The sequence below is a fragment of the Manis pentadactyla genome, chromosome 11 (genome assembly GCF_030020395.1).
Source record: "Manis pentadactyla isolate mManPen7 chromosome 11, mManPen7.hap1, whole genome shotgun sequence".
Classification (NCBI taxonomy): domain Eukaryota; kingdom Metazoa; phylum Chordata; class Mammalia; order Pholidota; family Manidae; genus Manis; species Manis pentadactyla.
Genome location: NC_080029.1, coordinates 108938495 through 108963118, shown reverse-complemented (window position 1 = coordinate 108963118; position 24624 = coordinate 108938495). Strand labels below are relative to the sequence as shown.

At 34.3% G+C, this 24624-nt stretch overlaps 1 protein-coding gene across 6 annotated transcripts in view; it reads left to right on the top strand.

Moving 5' to 3' along the window:
* Positions 1 to 24624, top strand: part of ICE2 (interactor of little elongation complex ELL subunit 2) — a 53552-nt gene that overhangs the window by 22606 nt on the left and 6322 nt on the right. For 2 of the 6 annotated variants that reach the window (XM_036903042.2, XM_057488864.1), the window contains 6 exons: positions 35 to 76; positions 1484 to 2477; positions 3204 to 3379; positions 7804 to 7933; positions 20852 to 20936; positions 22260 to 22310. In XM_036903042.2, coding sequence (XP_036758937.2) covers positions 35 to 76; positions 1484 to 2477; positions 3204 to 3379; positions 7804 to 7933; positions 20852 to 20936; positions 22260 to 22310 — 1478 coding nt within the window. Of the gene's footprint in view, positions 1 to 34; positions 77 to 1483; positions 2478 to 3203; positions 3380 to 7803; positions 7934 to 14857; positions 15807 to 20851; positions 20937 to 22259; positions 22311 to 24624 lie in introns of those variants that run through there. The other 4 variants (XR_008992615.1, XM_036903043.2, XM_057488863.1 and 1 more) reach the window with 4 other exon arrangements.

Below are 24624 nucleotides of genomic sequence, written 5' to 3'. Positions count from 1 at the left end.
TATATTGATGTTTTCTTTATGTATTAATTTATAGTCCATCTTTGGAAATGCCCCTTGGATTCTTGGGCGGGAAAAGGTATATCTTTGTAGTCTGTGTATTTGTTTTTAGTCATTATTTCAATCATTTACTATTACTCATAATTTCTATATCCCTGTTTTTACTTAGAGGCAATGTATTGTTGACAATGTACAATTATGGTTCTGTCAATTTTCTTTTTATTTTTCAGTTTTGACTACATATTTTTATGTTATTTGGCATGTCACAGTTCATTATCATAGTTCATGGATTTCATCCTTTCAACATAATATTCTTTTTCTAATGCTTTTTGCACTGAATTCTGCTTTGTCTAATGCTCAATCCTGCTATTCCTTTTCTGTTTCTTGATGTCTTGTCCCATTGTTCTATTTTTAACCCTTTTGTGTAAGAATGCCAAAAGTATGCACAATGTAGTTTAATTTTCTTTTTTGATGAAACCTGGTAGTCTTTTTTAGTTAAAGCTATTTACTGAAAAGCCACTTACTGTGTACCAGGGAGTATGCCAAAAAAATTTCTGTGTACACTTTCTCATTTAATCTTTAGAACAAATCCAAGAAGACAACCCTCTTACCACTATTATAAAGATGAGGAAATTGAGATTCAAAGAGATTACATAGCTGACACCAGTGGATCTTTCTTACTACCTAATTGCTGTCAGAATATTTCTCTCTCAAATCCTAAACTGTAAGGGTAGTGGGTATACATAGCTTGTAACCAAATTCCACAGTATTTATCTGAAGTCTTCCCAGGTTGAGGAGAGATCTGCTGCTGTTCTGGGAAAGGACAGTTTATTCCCAAATAAATTAAGGCTGTCTGTAGTTCTTCCATTTCCAAACGAGTATTATGTGGAAAACTACAACTTCAGTGGCTTTATGTCCTAGAATACAATAAAACCACTTCCTGTCCATATTACTGGAGTTGTTTTTTCTGAGTAGATGTAGAAATAAAGTCATTGTGAATCAGTTACCGATGTTCCAGAGGTTGGCAACACTTCCCTGGCTGCGTTAGAAAGTGGCTTCCTCACAGTGGCAAAGAGGCTGTCTTCCTGGTCAACTAAGTCCAGGTGTCTGCAAGAGTATATGGAGTGCGTGTGAATGAGAATCTCTTGCCTTTTTGTTTGGACCTACATTTCTTCTTTGTGGTCCTATTTTTTGACTAGTGGGAATTCCTCTTGAGATGTGGTCATTCACAAGCATTCCCATTTCCTGTGCTATTACAACTTGACATATCTGTGTTTTGTCAATATTTCAATGGGAAGTAATGTTAAATAAATTAGTTGCTAGTAGTTTATCGTCATCTTAACCAACAACTTTTCAAAGCCATTAGACTTTTTTTTCCTACTTTTAGGGGAACTTGAACTATATATGTGAGGAGTAGAGATATTAAGAAATAGGTGGGGGGTGACCTGGAATTTTTGCTAATAGTTTACCAATATATTTTCTTAAGATGTCTTATGAAGTTAACGAATGCCGAAAAATTGAGACCCTTGAAAATTTGGACCTGGATTTTGATGATGATGTCACAGAACTCGAAACTTTCGGAGTGACCACCAGCAAACCATCAAAGTCACCAAGTCCGGCAAGCACTTCCACGGTACCCAGCATGGCACGTACTCCCACGGGCTCCAGCACAGCAGCCTCGTCTGTGGCACCAGCTGCACCAGACATTCCTGCTCATGCTAGGAGTTTATCTCAGATTCTTATGGAACAGTTACAGAAGGAGAAACAGCTGGTGACTGGTATGGATGGTGGCCCTGAAGAGTGCAAAAATAAAGATGACGAGGGATTCGTACCGTGTGATGAAAAGGTATCAGATTCTGACAGACCTTCAGTACCAGATAGTGACTTGAAAACATCTGATGCTTTGCAGTTAGAGAGTACTACAGAAATTGAAACCTCTGATAAAAATGATGCAGTTACTGATAAGATATATGACCATGAAAAACTAAATGTGGACGAGATCACAGATAATTCAAAGGAAAAGACTGTTACATCAGAAGCAGCTGAAAAAACTGAAGACGTAATGCTTTGCAATAGTGATACAGATGAAGATTGTCTAATCATTGATACAGAATGTCAAAATAATAGTAACGGAAAGACAACTGATGTGGGTTCTAATTTAAGTTCTAAACCAGCTAACCCAAATTCCTTAGGACAGGCATCTGTAGGAAACCAGACCAATACTACTTGTAGTCCTGAAGAGTCATGCGTATTAAAAAAACCTATCAAACGAGTATATAAAAAATTTGATCCAGTTGGAGAAATTTTAAAAATGCAAGATGAACTCTTAAAGCCAATTTCCAAAAAAATACCTGAATTGCCTTTAATGAATTTAGAGAATGCTAAACAACCCCCTGTTTCTGAGCAATCCTCTGCTCCCTCAGATGCCTCTTGTTGGCCAAAGTCAGCATGGCCTTCTGTGTTTCAGAAACCAAAAGGACGTAAGTAAACATTTGCGAAGAACTTTATATTAACTGTTTTTGCCCATTTCTTTCCCTTAAGGTTTTCTCCCTCATCCCTTTACTTTGTCCTTATTATAACCTGTTTTATAATCTTTACATAATCACTAGTACTTCATTTTTCAATCTACTGATCAGTATTTCAGCTTCCAAAACCTGCTCCCTAAATATGTACCCAAACTGTATGGATTTTGGTAACTTATGTTTATCCAGCATGTACAGTGGCTACTAGTTATGGGTAATGTGGTTAACCAAACTGATGAAGGGGAAGTGCATCAAAGATAACCATAAACATTTATTGGCCCAACATTTACTTATTCTTGGTGTTGGACTGCAGTTTTGTACTTTTTCACTGTGTGAAATAGATGTAAAGCTTGCACCTCAACTCTGCCTAAATTAAAAAAACACTATTTTTAAAACTCCTTTCTTCTCACTTCATATGTTGTCTCAGTAATTTATACTTTGCCTAGGGTTAGCAAAGGTAGCAGTTCAAAGGAAGAGAACCTTACAGCTTTGATTTCAGTTCTTGGCCCCAATTCCAGTAAAAGTAAACAGAAATGATAGTCTGATGATCAACTCAGAGAAGGTAGAAAGTTAAAGTTGTTAGAAGTTTAAAATAGGTAATTGAATTGTTTTATCTTGGATTATTATGGATAAAAGGGCTAATGCATTTTAAAATAAAAATGAGAAATATAATTATTTTTAAAGGATTACCATATGAACTTCAGGACTATGTTGAAGATACATCAGAATATGTAGCTCCTCAGGAAGGAAATTTTGTTTACAAGTTATTTAGCCTGCAAGACCTGTTGTTACTTGTGCGATGCAGTGTCCAGAGGATAGAGACCAGACCACGTTCTAAAAAACGGAAGAAAATCAGAAGAGTAAGTTGTTACTTGGGGAGTTAGGATGTGGCAGCATAAGTAGATAACCAGCAAATAGTAAATGTGCCATTGTTACAAATTTCAATTTTAAATATTGATTACTCTTAGAGTAGTTTATCTAAGTTGAGATGTTTTTGTTTTTGTTTTTAGTGAAGTCTGAAATCACTTTTAATAAAGGAAAGTGTTTAAATATGAAAGTCATGAATTCTGGTAATATTCTTCATGGAATACATATACTTTGTGAAAAATGGGCATCATCACAGATTTGACTTAGACTGGCATGTATTTCCTGTTTTCTCTGTGAATTTGCATTATGATATATTTTAGCCCCTTTGTCTCTTACTGTAGGAATCCTGACTCATTTTAGAAGTCCCAAGTTTTAAAAGGTGGGCTTTGACGTACATTTGAAAAGTTTGCCCACAATTGTCAGAAGACCAAATCTCTTCCTTTCTTTTTCCCCTATTGTTTCTTTTGGTGTTTGATAAAAATACTTTACTCAATTAAAAAAGTTTTTCCTACAATTTAAGTAATTGGTTCTTTCAACGGTTTTCCATGTTTGATATTTGAAGTTCTCTTTCAGATTTGTTTCAATTTTTTATGTGTGTGACCCCTGAATTCTGATTAATAATGAGTGGCTTCTGTGTTACAATTTATTATGTAAGAGATAGTGAAGTCTGTCCTTTAATTTTTTTCTTGAGATAATTTTTTCTGTTGTGTACATTTGTCATAGTATATTGTTTTCTTTTTTAGTTTTTTGGTGCAGCGTCTTAAATTTTTTTTAGTTGAAATGTACTTGACATACAATATTTTGTTGGTTTCAGGTATACAATATATTGATTTGACAATTTTATTACTAAATACTCACCATGATAAATGTAATTTCTGTCAGCATAGAAAGATGTTATGGAACTATTGACTATGTTCCCTATGCTCTACTTTCATTCCCATAACTAATTTATTTTCTAATTTGAAGTTTGTATCTCTTTATTGCCCATTCTCCCAACCCCCACTTTTTTTTTTGTCTCTGTTTCCTGCTGTCTACCACTCAGAATCTTTAATGACCGCTTTAGAATGTCAGTGTGTTTTGGGTTAGGGATCTGCTGAATCAAGAATAGTGATGTTCTACCACTGACCCTTGTGGGTCATGTCCCTGACTACTACTTTATCAAGTTAAGGAATAACTGAAAAAAAGGAGTGCCAACCTTTCTAAGCTGCTAATAGCAAGATGTGTCAGGAAAAACTCCAAGGCTAACACATCAGGATCTAGGATGTATTCTTTGTCCACCAGAATCCAATGGACTTGCTGGATCTTTTGCTTGATAATATTATCCTTTGCTAACTAAAATAAATACTTGCTAAATAGATCATGAATAAATTATTAAATTTCTAATTCCCCTAATTTGATTTTCATCACTGGTCCAGACTTGTACAAGCCTAATGGTTTTGAATTAATTATATAGGGGAGTGTTTTTTACAAGAGAAAGTCAATACTATAGGTTTGATATCAATCTCCTCCTAGATAAATGCTGATACTCTCTGTATTGAGAGATTTTACTTTTATTTGCTAATTATTATAAATGTTTCATTTATATTTAACTGGTCAATTTAATGGAATATCTTGGATACTGATTTAATTTCTGAAAGAGACGATCTGTTAAGGACATTGCCATTCACTTGATGAAAGTGGTATTTGTAAATCTTAAGACAAAACCTTACAGGAGAGAATTCACTTGTCATCAAATTACATCAAAACAGTTGAGCCCCAAAGAATATATAAATAGGGCCTTCCTTACATCTGATTGTGTCAAACCCCGAGTAAAATTTTTAAATTTTCAGTGAATGCTTATCATATTGCACCTATCATTATATGTAATGGTTGAGTACACATGGTTTAAATCCCATAGTAGAATGTATTTCCCTTGAAATTCATTCATCTTTGTTTCTCCCAAATATTTAAAACCTTGTAAAGTCAGCAAGTAGGTATTGGATTAATGAGAAAATTGAGGAGTGAGGGAAGAGGAGGGTGATATTAAGGAAGGGAGCTTTAGGGATGTTGAGGCACTAGTTTGAGAAATTTTTAAGTGGTACTCTTTAAACTCTTAATTAGGTAAGAATACATCCTCACTAATATTACTACTTAAAAGCCAATTTGTTTATTTAGATAAAGCTTTAAAAATACTTAGAAGTCTCTTCAACCTCTGTCCAAGAACCTCATCTCCCCTTTATTTTTATGTTTTTCAATTCTGTGTTATTATAGTTTCTAATATCTTTATCTTTCCTCATCAAAACTCTGCTTAGTGAGAGTTACATTTCAGAGAATTTAAACACAGCAGCCAGTCTCAAATGAGGCTGTGAAATAAAGAGGGCTAGTTTGGATCACAAGATAAAGCTGGAATTTACTGAGTTCTACACATAATTATGAAATCCACATTATGTGACCTGGAATAATTTGATATCAGTTATTGTCTATCTCAGTTGACCATATTTCCTAACAGCTGTATTCTAAAAAGACTCAAAAATTTAGATCCAGTTATTTTAAAACTTATATTGGCATTCTAGGGCCAGAAAAAAGGATCCTAAAGGTGCTTGAACATTAGGAAAGAATAGAATGTACCTAATGGGATCAAATGAGGATACTAGCTATGAAATACCTGTTTAGGAATGTATATAAAAGTTAAAAAGGTTTATGTGAAAAGTTGGAAGAGAGAGAACCAAGGAAAGCTTTCACTTGGGAAGTATAGGAGCTCAAAGAAAGAAAATAGTAAATTTAATTTTTATGGTTTGAAAACTTTGATTATATTTCAATTTTCACGTGAATACTGGAATATTAAGATTAAATATTCAGACTTTTCTTTCCCTCTACTTCCTGGAGATGGCAGTAGACTACATATAGTCTACTACTGCTGCTAGTATAATTAAAACCAGATTCAGGACTTAGTTTTATTGATATTATAAAGGAAGTATTATCAAGGAAAATCCAAAATATTTTTTTCTCAGAAATAGCAATTTTTTTAATTTAAAAAACTCTAGAATTAACTCTGTTATCTATTCATGATCCAAAAAGAGAATCTTCCTTATTAATTGTTCTTTTCCCAACTCTATTGTAACTGGCTGTGTGTCCTTGAGCAAATTTCTTAACACTTGAGGCCTTTATTTCCTTATCTCTAGTTTATATTTGCAATTGTAAATGCAGATTACCAGTTGCTAAAAAATTACAATAAAATGCTTTTAGCGATAAAATTATCCTAATCATAATTTAGGGTTTTTTTTCATTGAGAAGAAATTATAGCTTACTATTCGAAGTTTGGTGCCTGGAACAACAGCTTATTAAAAATGTAAAACCTTTGTCTTAATCTTAGATTCAGTATTTTAACAAAATTACCAGGTTATTCATATGCACATTGAAATTTAAGGAACACTGCTTTAGAGTTTTTCAACAACCAAAGGTAATCATATGAATCTAACTTTTTGTTAACCGAAGTTTCACTGGATTTGAATGTTCTTACCACCACCATGGTGCCAAGCCCACTAAATTTGTCACTTTGTAAAAATCAGGAATTCTGAAACATTAATGAAATATTTTCAAGTCTATAAATAGTGACAACAGTGTAATTTCAAAAATACCAACTAGCCATATCACTTTAAGTTCCTTAAATAATGTGTTTCTCCTGCATCTGGGAATAAAGAGATGGCCATTAAAAGTAGAATTTTCTTTGACAGAAATGAAATAACATAAGCACAGTGAACATGACTAATACTGTATTATTTTACAAGCATATTTATATTTCCTTCCATATATTCCTTTAGACCAGTAATGGGTACAGTTTTTACCTAGTCTATTTAGTATCCTAACAAATTCTAAATGGATAATTTACCTGGTATTCAATGTCTAGAATAAAGTTTTTGCAGTAATGAAGATAACATTCACAGGTGTTAACATAGGTGTTAATGCTCGTACATTCATAGAATGAAAACAAGTTGCTCAGAGTGTTTAAGCCTGAGACAAAGTGACTAATGATTTAATGGAGCAAAAAATTCGTATCTTTTCTCTGCTTACTAGTATATATTCAGTCATTGCTTCCTGACACCTAGCTTTAAACTTTCTGGCAATTACATATCATAGGTTTTGTCCCAGGGATTCTACTGTCAGTCACATTCCCTGACCTAAATAAAATGTTTGCTTATGTGGAGAGTTACACTGATGTGGGTGGGAAGGTAGGTAGTTGGGGATCTCTTACCATCCGTATCTTGCCCACATCTACCAAAGGTTCTAGCTATCCTTCTTCTGAATCCTACTGTGTTTGAAAATATGAAATAGGATTTACCTGAAAGCATTTTGAAAGTGGCAAAACTATATATGCAAATGTATTTGCAACTAAATAGTGAATTAATGGAGTTTGAAAAAGTCTAACTTTGCATTGCAGCAATTTCCAGTTTATGTACTCCCAAAAGTGGAGTATCAGGCTTGTTACGGAGTTGAAGCTTTAACTGAAAGTGAACTTTGTCGCCTATGGACTGAAAGTTTACTGCATTCTAACTGCTCATTTTATGTTGGTAAGTTATGCAAGGGGCTTTATTCTCCTTTTTAATTCCCTTGTAAATACATACTTCTTTATTCAATTTTAAAAACTTCCATTCTGTATTTTTTGTTTTCAGTTTTCTGATGGTGTTTACATTCCTTTCTGTTAAAACACCATTCCTACTAGAGTTTAATGATAGGGTCGGAATAGTGATCAAATATTTTAATTTCTTATTTATCTTTTTAGATGTACATGAATGTCAATATCATTTCATTTTAAAAATACATATTTAGCAGTGTAATTAACTAAAAATACAGATGTGTTTTTTATATTTGTTAATTTTCTTGAAATTTTAACATTGTTTTTAAAATCTCAGATATCTTGATGAAATGATTTTCTTACTTTGATTGTTTTGTTGTTTTGAGGGAAGGGGAATATAGTTAGGGATTTGATTTGTATTGGCTGGGTTCATGTATAGTTAACATACTTCCCATGAAGGATTGGTTGTTAATCATTATTTGTGTTCTTTCCCATTGGAATACCTAACCCCATACTTCTCACTTCTTGCCGTACATCACAATCCATCCCAAACATCTCAAGCTGCCCCTCCAAAAAAACATTTCTGTTCTTTGATCTCTCAGTGCAGTGTCTTTTTTTTATGCTCTTATAACTTGTTACTTTCCCACTAGGTAATAAGTAGTTTAAGGTTAGAATCTTGATGAAATTTTGTATTCTCATAGTACTTAGCATAATTTCTGGTATGTAGTAATTGTTATGAGTATGTTTTTCTTAAAAGGTTACTTAAATTTTTTTCCATATTTTGCTTAATATTTTGTCTTCATATCTTATGAATATTAATAAGATAAGTGATTTGCTTTCTGCTTAACCCAAAAAAGGAAGTAGCTAAATACACTACTTGGTGGTACTCTCTCCTTCCACTTCATACACACTACCAGAATTTTATTGTAGTTTTTGTCTGGTAACCACCATTTCAGTATTCCCCCACAAGACCCCGTGCTGTGAAACACGCTAACTGCCTTCATATAAGCTGCTTGAAAGCGGTTGCCAGCCACATCCATTTTAGGAAAGGACCAAACAAAAACTTACCATTGAAATCCTTTTTAAAATACTGACAGAAAATCGAGACTCATGACTAAAACATTTCAGTTTTTTTTTTTAATGTACAGTTTAACAGAGAAAACTGCCATCTGTGTAGCTTACTTCATCTAAGGTATTCTCAGAAGTCCTAAGTAATCCATTGCCCTATGTGCTCTTTATCTTTGGTAAGTCCTGCTCACAAGCCATTCATTGTAATGTAATGCGATCGTGTGTTTGGTTTATTTGACAACTGGCAAGAAATTTATGTTGTATTATATGGTTGAGTTTGTTTGGATTTGGTGTGTGTGTGTGTGTGTGTGTGTGTGTGTGTGTGTGTGTGTGTGTGTGTTGAAATGCTGTTTCTAAAGTATCTGATTTTTGAGGGTTTTTAAAAATGTTACAGTACTCTTAAAAATGTTGCAACAGGAAGAGAATGTAGGAGAAGGGTCCTAAGTAAGTTTCTATTGCACTTACTTTTTCGAAATAGGATAAAACAGCAACAGTCAGTTTGTCATTGTAGTATCTGGAATGAACGAATATAATTTAAAATGTTATAAATCAGAAGTGACTATAAAGTTGATGTGTGACTTGTTACTTGTCTCTTTATTTTGGGTTGTATTTAACGATGTAGATTTAGTGGTTTTGGTTTTAAAGGGGAGTGCCTGTCTCCAGAAGGTCAAGAGTTGAAGGAGATGTGTATAAAGTACCTAGGAGATCTTATTTCAGAAGTATTTATTATTTTTCTTTCACATCCAGATAAGAGGCTAATTGGAAATTACTTTTACATGTGTGATACTTTGCTAGATAGGAGTTATAGTATACACTTAAAGGCAGTAATGTGTTTCTTTTCAAATATTGTGTTCTTTGACCTTTCTGTAATACTTTTGTCTTCCTCCCTATAGTAATCCTCTCCTCCCAGCAGCCCATCCTCAAAATCCCAACATACAGCTCATAGGGTATTGTTTGGTATTTGGTGTTTTTTTTTTCTCCTTTTGGTTCATTATGTACTTATCACTCACAAACTAAGTTATATGACATACTTGAAGTGCTCCAGACTGACTCCTCCTTAGAGATTATTAAAATGCCTATGTACATGTGTATGTGTATGTGTATAAAACAATAGAGCAATATTTCTAACTCATTTATGAAGTACATACTGTGGATCAAAGACTATATCCATTATTGCTTATCCTCACTATTTTCTAAAATAGTTGATATTTACCTTTTCTTTATAGAGAAGGAAACTGAGGCTTAGAGAATTTATTGCTCAAGATTATACAATTTGTGGAAAATTCAGAATTGTATCCATCTCTCCTTATTCCATAGCCTATTTTTCCACTATGGTAGAATAGAGGCAATCATGCTGAATGTGGGAGTCAGAAGATATGTGTATGAGTATGTTATATTTTACAGTTCGTGGATAAAACCATTCAAACTCCCTAGACCTCAGCTTTTCTCTTACTTATAATGGATATAATAATAGTTTGTTCAGCCTACTTCAGGGACTATATTATTCACATCTTTGTTGTTATAATTATTATATAATATATTGCCCTAAAAGTAGACTTCTCCTTAATGAAAATATATACCACAAGACAATAAAATGCTTTGTATATTTTTATATTGAGAAAAAGCTATTAGCCTAGAATTTATATGAAAGTATGAAAGATTATCTTTATGATACAAGAATAACAAAGGATTTCTTAACCAAAAATTAAAAGCAGACTAAAACAGAAAGGCTGATAACTTCTCTGTACTTACACATGATTTTTTAAAAATGTCAATGTAAAAACAAATCCAGTTAAAAAAAGGGCAGAAGGTCTGAATAGACATTTTCTAAAGAAGACATACAGGTGGCCGACAGACACATGAGTAGATGCTCAACATGACTAATCATCGGGGAAATGCAAATCCAAACCATAATGAGATCCAACCTCCCACCAGTCAGAGGCTAATAGCAAGATGAGAAAAAAGTTTTGGCAGGGATGTGGAGAAAAGAGAATCCTCATGCACTGTTGGCGGGAATGTAAATTGATGCAGCCACTATAGGAAGCAGTACAGGGGTTTCCCAAAAAAACAAAATTGAAAACCATATGATCCGGTGATTGCACCTCTGGGAATTTACCCGAAGAAAATAAAATCACTAATTGGAAAAGAGATATGCACTGCTGTTTATTGCAGCAGCATTTACAGTAGCCAAAATATGGATGGAAACAGCCTTAATGTCCATCGATAGATGAATGGATAAACTTGTGGTACAATGAAATAAACTAACTACAATGGAATGTTACTCAACCATAAAAAAGAATGAAATCCTGCCATTTGCCACAACATGGATTGACCTAGAGAGTACTATTCTAAGTGTAGTAAGTCAGAGAGAGAAAGACAGATACCATATGATTTCACTCATGTAGAATCTAAAATACAAAACAACCAAATAGAAGTAGATTCATAAACACAGAGGACAGGCTGATGGTTGCTATAGGAGAAGGGGGTAAGGAGGACAAGTGACATAGGTGAACAGGATAAAGAGATAGAAACATCCAACTGTAAAATAAATTAGTTATGGGGATCAAAGTACAGCATAGGAAATATAGTCAATATTGTGTTATCTTTGTATGTTGACAGCAACTACACTTTACTATAGTGAGCATATATAACAAATGACTATGTTTTATGCCCGAAATCAATGTAACATTATAGATTGACTATATTTCAAATAAAAATGTCCTGCTTCAAAATAAAAATACAAATGTCAGCATAGTACTCCTTCTGTTCTAAGATACCCAAGTTGTGTTAAACTACACCATTGATTCAATGTTTCTTCTTCCATGTAAAACTTTTAAAGTATAAATCATATTCAGAAAAGTGATAAAAAGTATAAATGTACAGATCAGGGCAGTAAAACAGAGTCAGTACCTCTCTAACTAGTACCCAGATGTAGTTGAAAACTAGCAGTGCCTCTGAAGGACCCTCTCCCCCAATACTGCAACACTTGCCAATCATAGCCTTCCTCTTCTCCAGCGGTAACCACTATCGTGGTTTCTAATGTAACCATTTTGTTTTGCCAACTCTATATAAATATAATCGAAAGCAGTATTCTTTTGTTTATGCCTTCTTTCACTTAACATAATTTTTTAGATGTATCCATGTTGTGTGTAACAGTTTATTTTATTGTTTTGTGTATTCCTTTTTTAAGAATATACCACAATTTATCAAAATTTATCAAAAATAATTTATTCTTTTAACTTTGGGAGCCTATTTGGGTTGTTTCCATTTTAATGCAACTATGAACATTCTTATAAAGGTCTATTAGTACAGTGTGCATATACTGATCTTGGGCTTATACCTAAGAGTGGAATTACTGGAATTCCAGAAAGCTTCCCAAAGTGGCTGTACCAATTTACACTTATATTAACAGTTATGTGAAGCTTCCAGTTTTTCCACATCCTTACCCATATTTGGTTTTATTAGTTTACTTAATTTTAGCCATGCTGATCGGTAGGTATTAATATCTCATTGTTTTGATTTGCCTTTCCTTGGTTATTTATGAAGTTAGACACTCTTGCGTGTGATTTATCTTCATTTAGATGTTAATTTTTATGAACTGCCACTTGCTTATTTTTCTGTTAGATTTTAATTTTTTTGTCATTCTTTGTTGGTTTTAAATATTACAATTTTTTTTCTCCCGTTCTGTGACTTGCCTAGTCAATCTCAAAGTGATGTCATTTGAACTTAGTATAGACCAATTTATTAGTTATTTCCTTTATCATTAGTGTTTTCTTTTCCCTATTTAAAAAATCTTCTCTACAGCAACATCATGAATATGTTCTATCTTATCTTCTAGAAGCCTTATATTTTTTACCTTTTATTTCTTAGCACAATTGACTCTTTAGTATTATCCTTATTACAGATCTGCTAGAAACAGAGCCCCCCAGTTTTTATTCATCTGAAAATACGTTTTAATTCACCTTTATTTTTGAAGGATAAGTATTTCATTTCATTGTTTTCTGGCTTCTTTTGTTTCTGTTGATAAGTCAGCTGTCCATCTTTGCCCCTTTGCAAGTAATATATCTCTTTTCTTGGGCAGACTATAAATTTTATTTTTCTCTTTGGTTTTCTACAATTTTCCCGCAGTGTGTTTAGGTTAGGTTTTCGTTATAAGTAATCCTTTTGGGGTTTATATTGCTCCTTGAATATATGATTTGATAATTTTAACAGTTTTGGAGGCATCTCAGTCCTTTTCTCACCAAACATCGCTTCTGAGATTTCTGTTGTATCATGTTACATCTTACTGTATCCCTAATGTACCTTACATTGTCTTCTATAGTTATTTTCTTTTAACTCCTCATGCATCATTCTTGATATTTCCTTCTAGTTTACTAATTTTCTTTTAAACTGTCAGTAGTATACTGTTTAATCCATGACCTGAGTTCTTAATTTCAATTACTATATTTTTTAGTTTTCCATTTTCCTTTTTTTAATATAGATATTGGGTTTCTACAGAAACTCTCAATCATGTCTGGTCTTAAGCATATGAGGCAAAATTATTTCAAAGTCTCTGTCTAGTCCTCTGCTATCTAGATTCCTTGTGGATGTTTTCTGTTACTTTTGTGTATTTCCTATGGCTGCTGTAACAAAGTACCACAACCTGGGTGGCTTAAAAAAAACATAAGTTTATTGTTTCATATTTCTGGAGGCTAGAAGTCCAAAATCAAGGTTTCATAGGGCGTGCTCCCTCTGAAATCCGTAGGAGAGAATAGAAGAGAATTCTTCCTTGTCTCTTCAACCCTCTGGTATTTGCCAGCAGTCACTGGTGTCTGTGGCTTATAGTTTCATCATTCTCATCTCTCTCTAATCATGTGGCACCTTCTTCCTGTGTGTCTCTCTCTTCTTCTTATAAAAACACCAGTCTTCCTGGATTAAGGTCCCACCCTACACAAGTATGACCTTTTTTTAACTAATTACATCTGCAGTGATCTATTTCCAAGGAAGGTCACATTCTGAGGGTTAGTGCTATAACACATCTTTTTGAGGGGACACAGTTCATCCCATAACATGTTGTTTCTACCTTTTTAAAATTCCATGTTGTCTCATTGCATGTCAGGCTATTCTTTATCAAGGGCCAAATATTGTATATGAAAAATTCTGGGGGTAATATGAGAGCTAAAATGTTACCTTCCTCAGGCAGAATTACTTTTGTTTGCTTTTGACAGGTGGCCAGCCACACTAGTAGTGCTGATTCATCTTAATCTAAGTTACAGGGAATTAGGTAATTTGAAGCTTGACTTTGGACCCTAGAAAAACCAGTCTGTTTTTATTGCTTATTGCTAGGATGTTGCCATTCAGGGTCTGTGCAAATAACAGTCAACATAGCTGAACACACTGCCAAGCACTGGAAAGACCTGCTTGCAAAGCTGGATCTTGGCTGATATCTGGGAACTTGGATGATAAACAGTTCCCTACACTGTTGGAAGACTTTCTGTACCTAATAAGAATGGCTCAGTGTGGCTAAACTCTTTGTACAATGTGGCTTATTCTGAACATATTTCCCTTTGAAAGTCTGAAATTATGGTATGTGCTAGGCAGAGGGCGCCCCTGTGATGAGCCCCCAGTAAAAACCCTGAGTGCTAAGTCTCAAACTTCTCTGGTATACAAAAAAGGTGTTGCTGTAGGAATTAAGTGCATCCTGGTGACTCCAGTGGGAAACTATTTTTTTTTCTAATTGTGGTAAAAGATACATGAATTTTACCATTTTAACCATTTCAGTATAAATTCAGTATTCATTTTTTAGTGTATAATTCAGTGGTGTAAAGTATATTCACAGTGTTGTGCAGCCATTATCACTGTCTATTTCCAGAACCTTTTTCATCGTACCAAACAGAAATTCAGGAGAGGATTCCTGAGGATTTCACCTGGTTTTCTGTGGCCTTCACTCCACACATCTTTTCTTTTTGCCAACTTCCTTTTGTTTTGTATCTTTTTGCTGTAATAAACCTTATCCATGAGTACAACTGTATGCTGAATCCTGTAAGTCCTTTCAGAGAATCCCCAAACCCAGGGGACCTCTGACACAGGTCCCAATGCAGAGCTTATGTGTGTTTATCTCGTTGATAGACTTTGAACTCCAGTTTTTGTTTCTCAAATCCTAAGAGACTGTTGAAAGCTCTGGTCCGTTCCTTATATCTCAGTTGCTTTTCCAGGTTAACAGACACTCCTAAGAGAAAAGTAGCCCCAGGTGCCAGGCTCATGTCTCTGCAATTTCCTTCTTCCTCTGGTGGTGGCTGTGTTACCCTTTAGCCACACAAACATATTCTCAACCTTTTCCGGGTTGCCACTGACAAATTATGTGATTTTAATTACTTATATTTATTGCCTGTCTTTGTGTATTATTTATTAATAGATCCCAAGTCCGTCGAACAGTGTGTGGCACACAAGTACTAAGCATTCTTAGGATAAATGAAGTTGGCTTTGATAATTGGATAAAGGAACAGTAAAAGTCAAGAAGGGAAATCATGGAAAGCAAGCCATTGAATTTATGTATTTCATTTTTACTGCCCCATAGACCACTGAGTTGTAGAAAGAAGATATTACAACTCTTATTTTTTCCTCTTAAAAAATAAAAAAATTAAACATTGCTCCCATTAAGTATGTCGATTGACAAGTGATATTTTCTTCTGGATGTTGTCATGGAGTCCTGTCACATACAATATGGAAAGTGTTCTCATCGCCTCCACATCACACACCTCCAGGGGGCAGTGTGCTCAGTCCATTCCACGTGACTGGCCGTACCCAGAGTTGTGCCGTACAGCATCCTCGGGTATGTTAAGTATGATTTTGTTGCTAAAAGTGATTGATGTCAAAAAAACAAAACAAAACAGAATTTGAACAAACAAAAAATATCCCAAAGTCTCAAGCATAGGAGTGTAGCCCCATCTTGAAGTTTGTAAGAAAAAGTGAGTTACATCAGAGAAAATGGACTTTCACCAGTAGTATTTCTGCAAAAACCTTTGTGTAATTGATGTGCGGTGTTAAAAGCAATCCGTGTTACCTGTTGGCAAGCGCACTAGTGAGACACTTGTTCCATTTAGATCTGTATCATTGTGGGTATCTTTTTTTAGCTATGGCAGCCATTAAAACCTGTATCAAAATGGAACTTTGAATCTATCTTTCAGATAGTTGTTTCACACAATGTTAAACCAAAATTTTCAAAACAACAAAGCATGGTTAGTCATATATTGTATATTACTTCATTCCTTCAAAATTTTTGGTCTATCTTCATTATTATTAATGAACAGTTTTCAATGTGTGTAACCACTGCTGTAAGCAAAGAGAAAAGCTCAGAATGAATAAGCATCTCACTCATAGATACAGATTTATCAGTGGCTGGACCAGAACTTAAACACAGTTTTAAAGTTTTAATCTAGCCATAAAAATAAGAAGGATTGAGGGAAAGATTGCAGGGGATGGGGACGGGTCAAAGCTAACAGAAGTCAAGTGTACTGTATGTGTGACACTGTTTATCAGTGTAACTCAAGACAAATCATTGTCTTAGAATCTGAAATCTTAACATCTTAACCAGAAGATTTGCAAGTGCTCGTATTCTTGCCATGCAGTCAAGCACTATAGTTCTTTCTCAGTTGTAGCCTGAGTTTCCCGCACTCAACCATTGCTAGCCATGCCTTTATTTAATGTAAGAATTTCCTTGTCATTTTTCTCTGCCTAGTCCTACAATCTCAAGATATCAAGGGAATTTAAGGTAGTTTCTCCTCGGAAATGAAAGTGAGGACCAGTGCATCAGATCTTTTGGAGGTAACAGTAGGGGTAGAGTTTACCTGCATGATTCAGAGATTTAGGTAAAGCATATCTTACGAGACACAAGTGATACCAGATCCTAGATATTTTCCTTAACTGAAGAGCATATTGGCTTATAGAACACGAGTTCAGTAATTCTCAGACTTGGTTGTGCATCAGAATCACTTGTAGGCTTGTTCAAGTGGAGATGGCTGGCCCTGACTCTGGGGCGCCTGGGTCAGGTGGTCTGGATTGGGACCTAAGACTTCGCATCTCTAAATGTTCTCAGGTGAAGCTGATCCTGCTGTCCACACCTTCAAAACCACTTCTGAAGCTCATAGTCTCTTTTTCAGATGGAATAAATGTGTTTTTTTGTTTATCCACTTTGCTTTGCTATGAACATGTTCTTCTCCTCCCCTGTATTACAGTATTTTAACTACTTACCCTATAAAAACTTTAAGGTGTACTCCTTAAAGAAAACTCCCAAAGTTGTCTCACAAATTCTGTGTCTACCTTTCAATTGTCTGACATATATTAATTGTGTATAGTCAACATACAGGCAATCCGTGCTCTGCACAATTCTGATATACACAAATTTCAGTTACAAGAGTATATTAACTGCGGGTAATTGCATAAAGTACAAACTTCACTGCTGAATCTCCAGTCCACAGATCACTGTGTAAACAACAGAGGCACATCATGACCAGTGACCAATCTTGTCACTTCTTTCAAAGTCTGTCAGTGATTGGTCACTGTGCCTGTAACTGAGTTCATGCACAGAAAGCAAAGTGTGGAGTTGTGTTCCTTCCTTGTCTCCCAGTGATAAATTCGTAACATTTTACAAAAGTGGATAATCAAAAGAGGGAATTTGCCAACAAAGATTAAAGCAATCAAAGAAAAAGTGATATGACTGGAAATGGAGCTCAAATTGAACGTAAAGGGAGTTACAGAAGAAACAGCTGACAGTGGAAATTTTGACACTGCTGCTGTTCAAGAGACTCCAGATATGCCCCCAGAAGAACGTAGTGAAGGCAGACTTACTGACATAAATGAGGAAAGTGGTTGTGACATAAGGGATGAAAAGTGACACCATAAGATTTTACATTAAAGGAATTCTTGAGGGTATTTCATGACTTTGAAGGCACAAAGAATACAATGTTGGAAACTGATCCTAACTTAGCAAGGAGTAGGTCAGTTCAGCATAGCATCGAAAAGATGCTTGCTTCCTATCATAAGCTGTACCAAGGAGGTGACAAGCACTGTTCAAACTGTGCTTGGTAAGTTTTTTACAAAGAAAACACTTCAATTCTCAGTGGTTTACATGTTTTAAATTACTGTGTACTAAGTAAATAGTTGTACTATTTTTTTCATTTCCCTATACATTTAAAATTGATGGAGAATTTTTAATGTTTAGACAAAAAAATTTTAAAGGCAATGGAACAACCATAATTTTTCCCACTGATAACTAAAAATTGCTTACATGGTCCCAGCTTGTGTGATTATTTTTATCATCCCATGCTGAATGCAAAGCAAGGACAGCCTGTGTCTATGTATGTATGTATGTATGCAGATACGTGGATCTATGTATGAATGAATGCATATATATAAAGCCTTTATTTGGATTATATAAAGGAGTTATTTGTACCATACAAAGCAGTGTTTCCCAACCTTGACACACATAAAAAAGATTTGGATAGCATACTGTGATACACAAAAGAGATTGCTCATGGCTGAAGGTCAATGGCCAGGAAGCTCCTGCCGTCCCAAACCTTGGCCTAGCTGCCCCAAGGGCTGAGGAGAAATATATCAAGCCCACATACAGCTCATTTGAGGCCCACAGGTTAAAATGCTTCAATGTTGAGAAAGTTGTAAATTCTTTAAGGAAGTAGTCCCTTATAGTACTTAGTATGGTAGTCTCTGTATGGTTATATTTGGCTGACTGTATTTGGCATGTACTGTAACACATTCAGTTGATGCTTGAACACCTCAGGGGCTAGGGAAGGCAGCCCCCTGTGCAGTCAATAATTTGCATATAATTTTTGACTCCCCAAAAACTAATAGCCTACTGTTGACTAGAAGCCTTACCCATCATTTCTATATAGTAAATTAACACATATTTTGTATGCTATATGTATTATATACTGTATTCTTACAATAAAGTAAGCTAGAGAAAAGAAAGTGAATTTTCTAATTGTCACAAATCTCCAAAAACTTTCTAATACAGTTATTGAAAAAAATCACATGTAAGTAGACCCACAGAATTCAAACCTGTGTTGTTGAAGGGTCAACTGTACTTTTCATTGAGTTTTCCTTAAGAAAGATAAGGCACTTGATATTCACTTCCTGCAGTTATCATTAAAATGTGTCTTTGTTATTAGAAACGTGACTGTATAACAAGCATTAGAAATACAGAGTTGAAACTAAAACTTAGCATAGGAAATAACAAGTAGGCATGGGAAAAAAGGACTTACTGTCTTAGAAGAAAGGCATCTGGTAAAAATGTTTCTACTTCTTCTATGAGCACAAAGCAAATGAAATGAAAGGGGCTAGGTATAAAAATGAAATATTAAATTATGTGCATTTTTTTGTTGTCCAGTGATTAACCTCAGCTTCCCAGGTAATGTGTTTTGATAAAATAAATAATGGGAGTTTAAAAAAATAAAAACAGAATGGTATTTTCAGAGTTGGTGTTACACTTTTATGCTAATTGATGTTTTTAACCATTGTACACTAACATTGTTTTTGTATTGACTTGATTGTTTAACATTTAACTCAGGGCTATTTGTTCTATCACTTTTCCTTGATACATTTCAAGACTTCAGTGTTGTGTTAACCTGTTTTGTTGTATAACATACACATTACTTTTTAAAAAGAAGTGTCACCTTGAGAATTTACTATTTTGTTTTTTGGAACTCTAGAATTATGTCATGTTTAAAAGTATGACTTTGAGCAGGCTGTTTTGCTTTTACTTTTAACCATAAGAGATCTTAATAATGTGCTTTGATTAAAAATAAGCCAGAATTTTTTCAACTTTATTGAGGTATAAATAAAGTTGTAAGGTATTTGAAGTCTACTTCGTGATGATTTGATGTACATATATATGTACATTGTGAAAGGATTCTTCCCATGTAGTTTAACATATCCATCACCTCACATATTTTTTTATGAGGACATTTAAGTTCTCTTATTAAATTTCAGTTATACAATCCAGTGTTACCAGCTTTAGTCACTGTTATACATTAGATACTCAGACCTTATATTTGAAAGTTTGTGCTCTTTTACCAACTTCTCCATATCCCCCCAACCCCAGCCCCTGGGAACCAGTTTTCTACTGTTGTTTCTCTGAGTTCAACTTTTTTTTTTAGATTCCACATAAAATGATTCCATAAAGTGCTTATCTTTCTTTGACTTATTTCACTTAGCATAATGCCCTCAATGTCCATCTCTGTTGTAAATAGCAGCGGTTCCTTCTTTCTCATGGCTGAGTCCATTGTGTATATATATCATATCTTATTTATCCATTCATCCTTTGATGGATACTTAGATTGTTCCTATGTCTTAGTTATTGGGAATAGTTAAAATAGATTTTTATAATCTAATTTTTATCTTAGGATCCAAGTGTGTCTTAGAGATGTGTAGAGCATGACCAAACTATAAATTTGACTTTTCTCTGCTTGGTTTGATAATAGGTACATATTTCTCCAAAAATTTAATCTCAATAAAAAAACAGCTTTAATAGAAATTAGAAACACCAATATTTTAACAGATTTTATTCGTAAATTGTAGACTTAGAGGTGATTTTTTTGGGGTATGGATATGTATAAACTTTTCTACATTCAGCAAATATTTAAGAATTAATGTAGATTTCTTTTATAATCTAACTTTTTATGTCATTTTAAATACAGCTTTACTTAATAAAAAATAAAATGTCTATTTCTCCTCTTTTTAGAAGGTAAAGATCCTTTACAGTTAGTGGAATTTTGTAAAACATCTTTAAACAGACTGGATACTTGTTTAATACTGCAGTTATTCTTTTTTTAAGTTTAATATTTTATCTTAGGACATATCGATGCATTTACTTCAAAGCTTTTCCTGCTAGAAGAAATTACCTCAGAAGACCTGAAAGAAAAGCTTTCAACACTCAAGTAAGAAAGTTTACTTTGTGGTGGTAATTTTAAAAACTTGTTAATGCAATCACTGCTTTTCCTTTATTTCTAAATATTGGTTTAGTTTAAATCATTTATTTTCAAGACTTTTAAACCTTCTGTACATTGAGGCTTTCCATGACCCAATTTGTGGTCAATCCATATTAATCATCTCCATCTGCAAATTAAATGTAGTGGCACCAGTCTTTCTATTTCAGACAAAGAAGGCTAGACCAAGAGAGTAAGCCTGCCATTTTGCAGGTGCATGGGGGCAAACATTTCACCTCTTCTCAGGGAGGGGAAAAGACAGGACAGTCATAGACTCTTAGCTCTCAGGATTGTATATACTCATTTAGATAATGTAACTTGTAAAAGTTTGCCCTTCTAATGAAGCATTACTTGATATCAGATGGAAATGAATTTATTGTAATTAGAACTCCAAGTACCTAAATGAAAAGAAAAATACTTATGAATACTGTCTAATTTGCATCTCACAACTTCCTGGGAAAACTGAGTAGTGGTATCTCCATATTATGTGTGACTTGCCCCAGAGCACACAGCTGAGTATGCAGCCTTGATAATTCATATGTTTGATTAACCACTTAGGCTGAGAAATTGTCCTGACTTACACTGTTTGCATAGTTGCAGCTTTGGGGCTGGACACAGTTTTTGAAGGACCACAGTTTCAAACTTGAGTTCTTTGCTTATATTTAAAAATATCTTTTTTGATTATAAGGATTGCCTCTTTGGAGGGGTAACTTTTTCTTTACATATGTGAACAGAAAAGCTTTTTTATACATGATTCACTGTCTGCCACCCTCTCTCAGTGAAAACCATTTTTAACTAAGTAATAAAGGTAATGAGTTTAGGTCTAGAACAGATACTAAAGAAGTATCGTGTATTCCATTTCCCTTTAACTATCCTGTCCCCAATCAGTGGCTTCTCTGGCATCACACTTAAAGTATCTCTTAGTTTCTGGAAGCTAATTTACCACTCTCTAAAAGGCACAACTCTTGCAGATTAATTCAGCTAAACACTTCTGAACATTTTTAAAGTTTATGACTTGAATATAAAATGATCTTTTTACAACTGCACTGACTCACACAAGCCACATATTTTATGATTTTGAAGAGAAATCAGGAAATGGCCAAAATTAAGTAGATACTATAACTCAAATTAGAAATAAAATTTGGTATCCTGGGTTTTACATTATCTCGTCTGTTGGTTTCTTTTGTTATTGAGGGCATTTCTCTTCCTGAGAAGCTATGATTTTAAGAGTAAAGTTTTTTGGCATTTTATTTTACATTAATTTCTTCCATCTAGGATTTCAAGTTTATTTAACATCCTCCAACACATTCTAAAGAAATTAAGTAGGTAAGTATTTTTTGGACATCTTACATCACTATGATTGTTATGAAATCATACCCTATCAGTCATTGCATTGCATATGAAAATTCATAGAAGTTTTGAATATATGCCGTTAAGGATAGATAGAAAATAACCTGGAAATGCAAGATGTATTCTATTTTGTCAAAATCAAAATTTTTAAAAAATATGTGAGAAGATAATATATAGTATCTGGCTGTAATGCGCCTGCAATTACATTTTCCTATAAGGTTATTGAGTTGGCTTCCTCTTGCCACTGTAACAAATTACTACAAACTTAGTGGTTCAAAAATTTATTCTCTTACAGTTGTAGACATCAGAAATCCAAAATCATTTTCACTGGGCTTAACTGGTGTCAACAGGACTGGTGCCCTCTGGAGGGTTTGAGGAGACAGCCATTTTGCTGCCATTATTTTCAGCTTCTAGTGGCTGTCTGTTCCTTGATGTGTGGCGCATCCCTCCATCTTCACAGCATATCACTTAAATCACTGCTCCCACTGTCATATTACATCCTTAATCACAAAATGTGATTAAATGTAACATACATGAGTTTTGGAGATTAGGATGTACAGATACTGGGAGACCATTATTAAGCCTATAATAGCTCCATATTGTTTACGTTTTAAGGATCAGAAAGCAACATAGAACTAGTGATTGAAAATTATTAAGTCCATGGCAGATCTCAGAGTATTGATTCTCTACCTGATCATTTATCAAACTGTTTGCATTCCTTCTATTATGTATGCCCTTACCAAAAAATAAACTAAAAACTAATTAAAGAATCTGAACTACAAGTAAAATATCTCAGTTCTAACTCCTATTTAACTTATTATGCAACTCGACACCAGTTTCCTTATTTATAAACTGATGTTATTGAGTTCAGTAATTCCCTACGTACTTTTCAGTTCAGAGATCCTGTGATTCTGTGGCAGCAGTTTTATTTCATAAATTCTATTCTTCAAGTGAAACATAATGCTTGTACATAAAATTTGCCAAATGCTTTTTGAATTTTATTTCATTATCTTAGTTTATATATTAGTTTTTCTACTATAGCTGTAACAAAGTACAACAAAATTGATGTTGTAAAACAGCACAAATTTACTGGCTTTAGTTCTGTTAGTTGGAAGTCTAACAGGGCTCTGTGGGCTAAAATCAAGGTCAGTTGCATTCTGTCCTGTAGGCTCTGGGTATGGTCTGTTTCCTTGACTTTTATATATTTTAGAGGCCACCTGCATTCCTTGGCTTGTTTTCCTCTGTTTTCTTCCTCCATTTTCAAAGTTTCAAAGGCAAGTTGAGTCTTCCTCACATCACATCACTTTCACCTCTAACACAGTCACATCTCGCCCTCTGAGTCTCTCCTGCCTCCTTCTACATTTAAGGATACTTATGATTATAGTGAGCCCACTAGGATAGGCGTCTTTGGGAGGCCATTCTGGTTCTGTCTACTGCCTGCCATAGTTTGTGTTTATCCGTGTACACTGCACTTGTACAGTACTTTTAAGACATTTTTCCCTGGAGTGCCTCGTTCTCCATGAGTTTTCTCTGTACACCAAAGCTTTCTTCATTTTTAATGAAGATGGTTAACATATATGATTTTCATTGATAAAAGCTCAGTCTTTGAAATATTAGTATTCCTGCTATCAAATCAATTATTAATGCCTTATGTGGAAATATGGAAAAGTGATTGTGAAAATAATTCTCTGGAGGGTAAGAATAATTCTCTGAACCTTCTTTGTCAATGCCTGTTACTTCTGCTTAAACAGTAATGGAAATATAACTTATATTTATAATCAGATTTCATGTAACTAAACCATGATTGAGTCTTACATTAAATGATACATTGTGGGAAAGAACTGATATTCCCCTTAACACCTTTGAGCTAGAAGAGTGTACAATCCCAAGAAAGCACAGTATATTAATCATATCCTTTTAGCTCTTTATATTGTAGACTAAATTTCTTAAAGTTTTCTCAGGAGAAAGGAAAAATGTAGGTTTGACAGAACTGATTTTTGTGACAGTAGAGGGTCATGATTAAGGTTATGGCCTCTGGAGTTCGACTGCCAGGGTATATATTCAAGCCCTGTGCTCAGAACGTTGGGCATATTGCTTAGCATCCCTGATTTCTGTTTCTTTCTAATATGGGGTTAATAATTAATATTGTGCCTTGAAGTTGTGTTATGGAGGATTTAATTGAAAAATGGATATGAGCAGTACAGCAGTTATCTCATGATGAGCATTCACACCTGTCAGCTGCTGTTGTTACTGTTATTCTCACAACACCTCATACTGTATTGTGATTGTT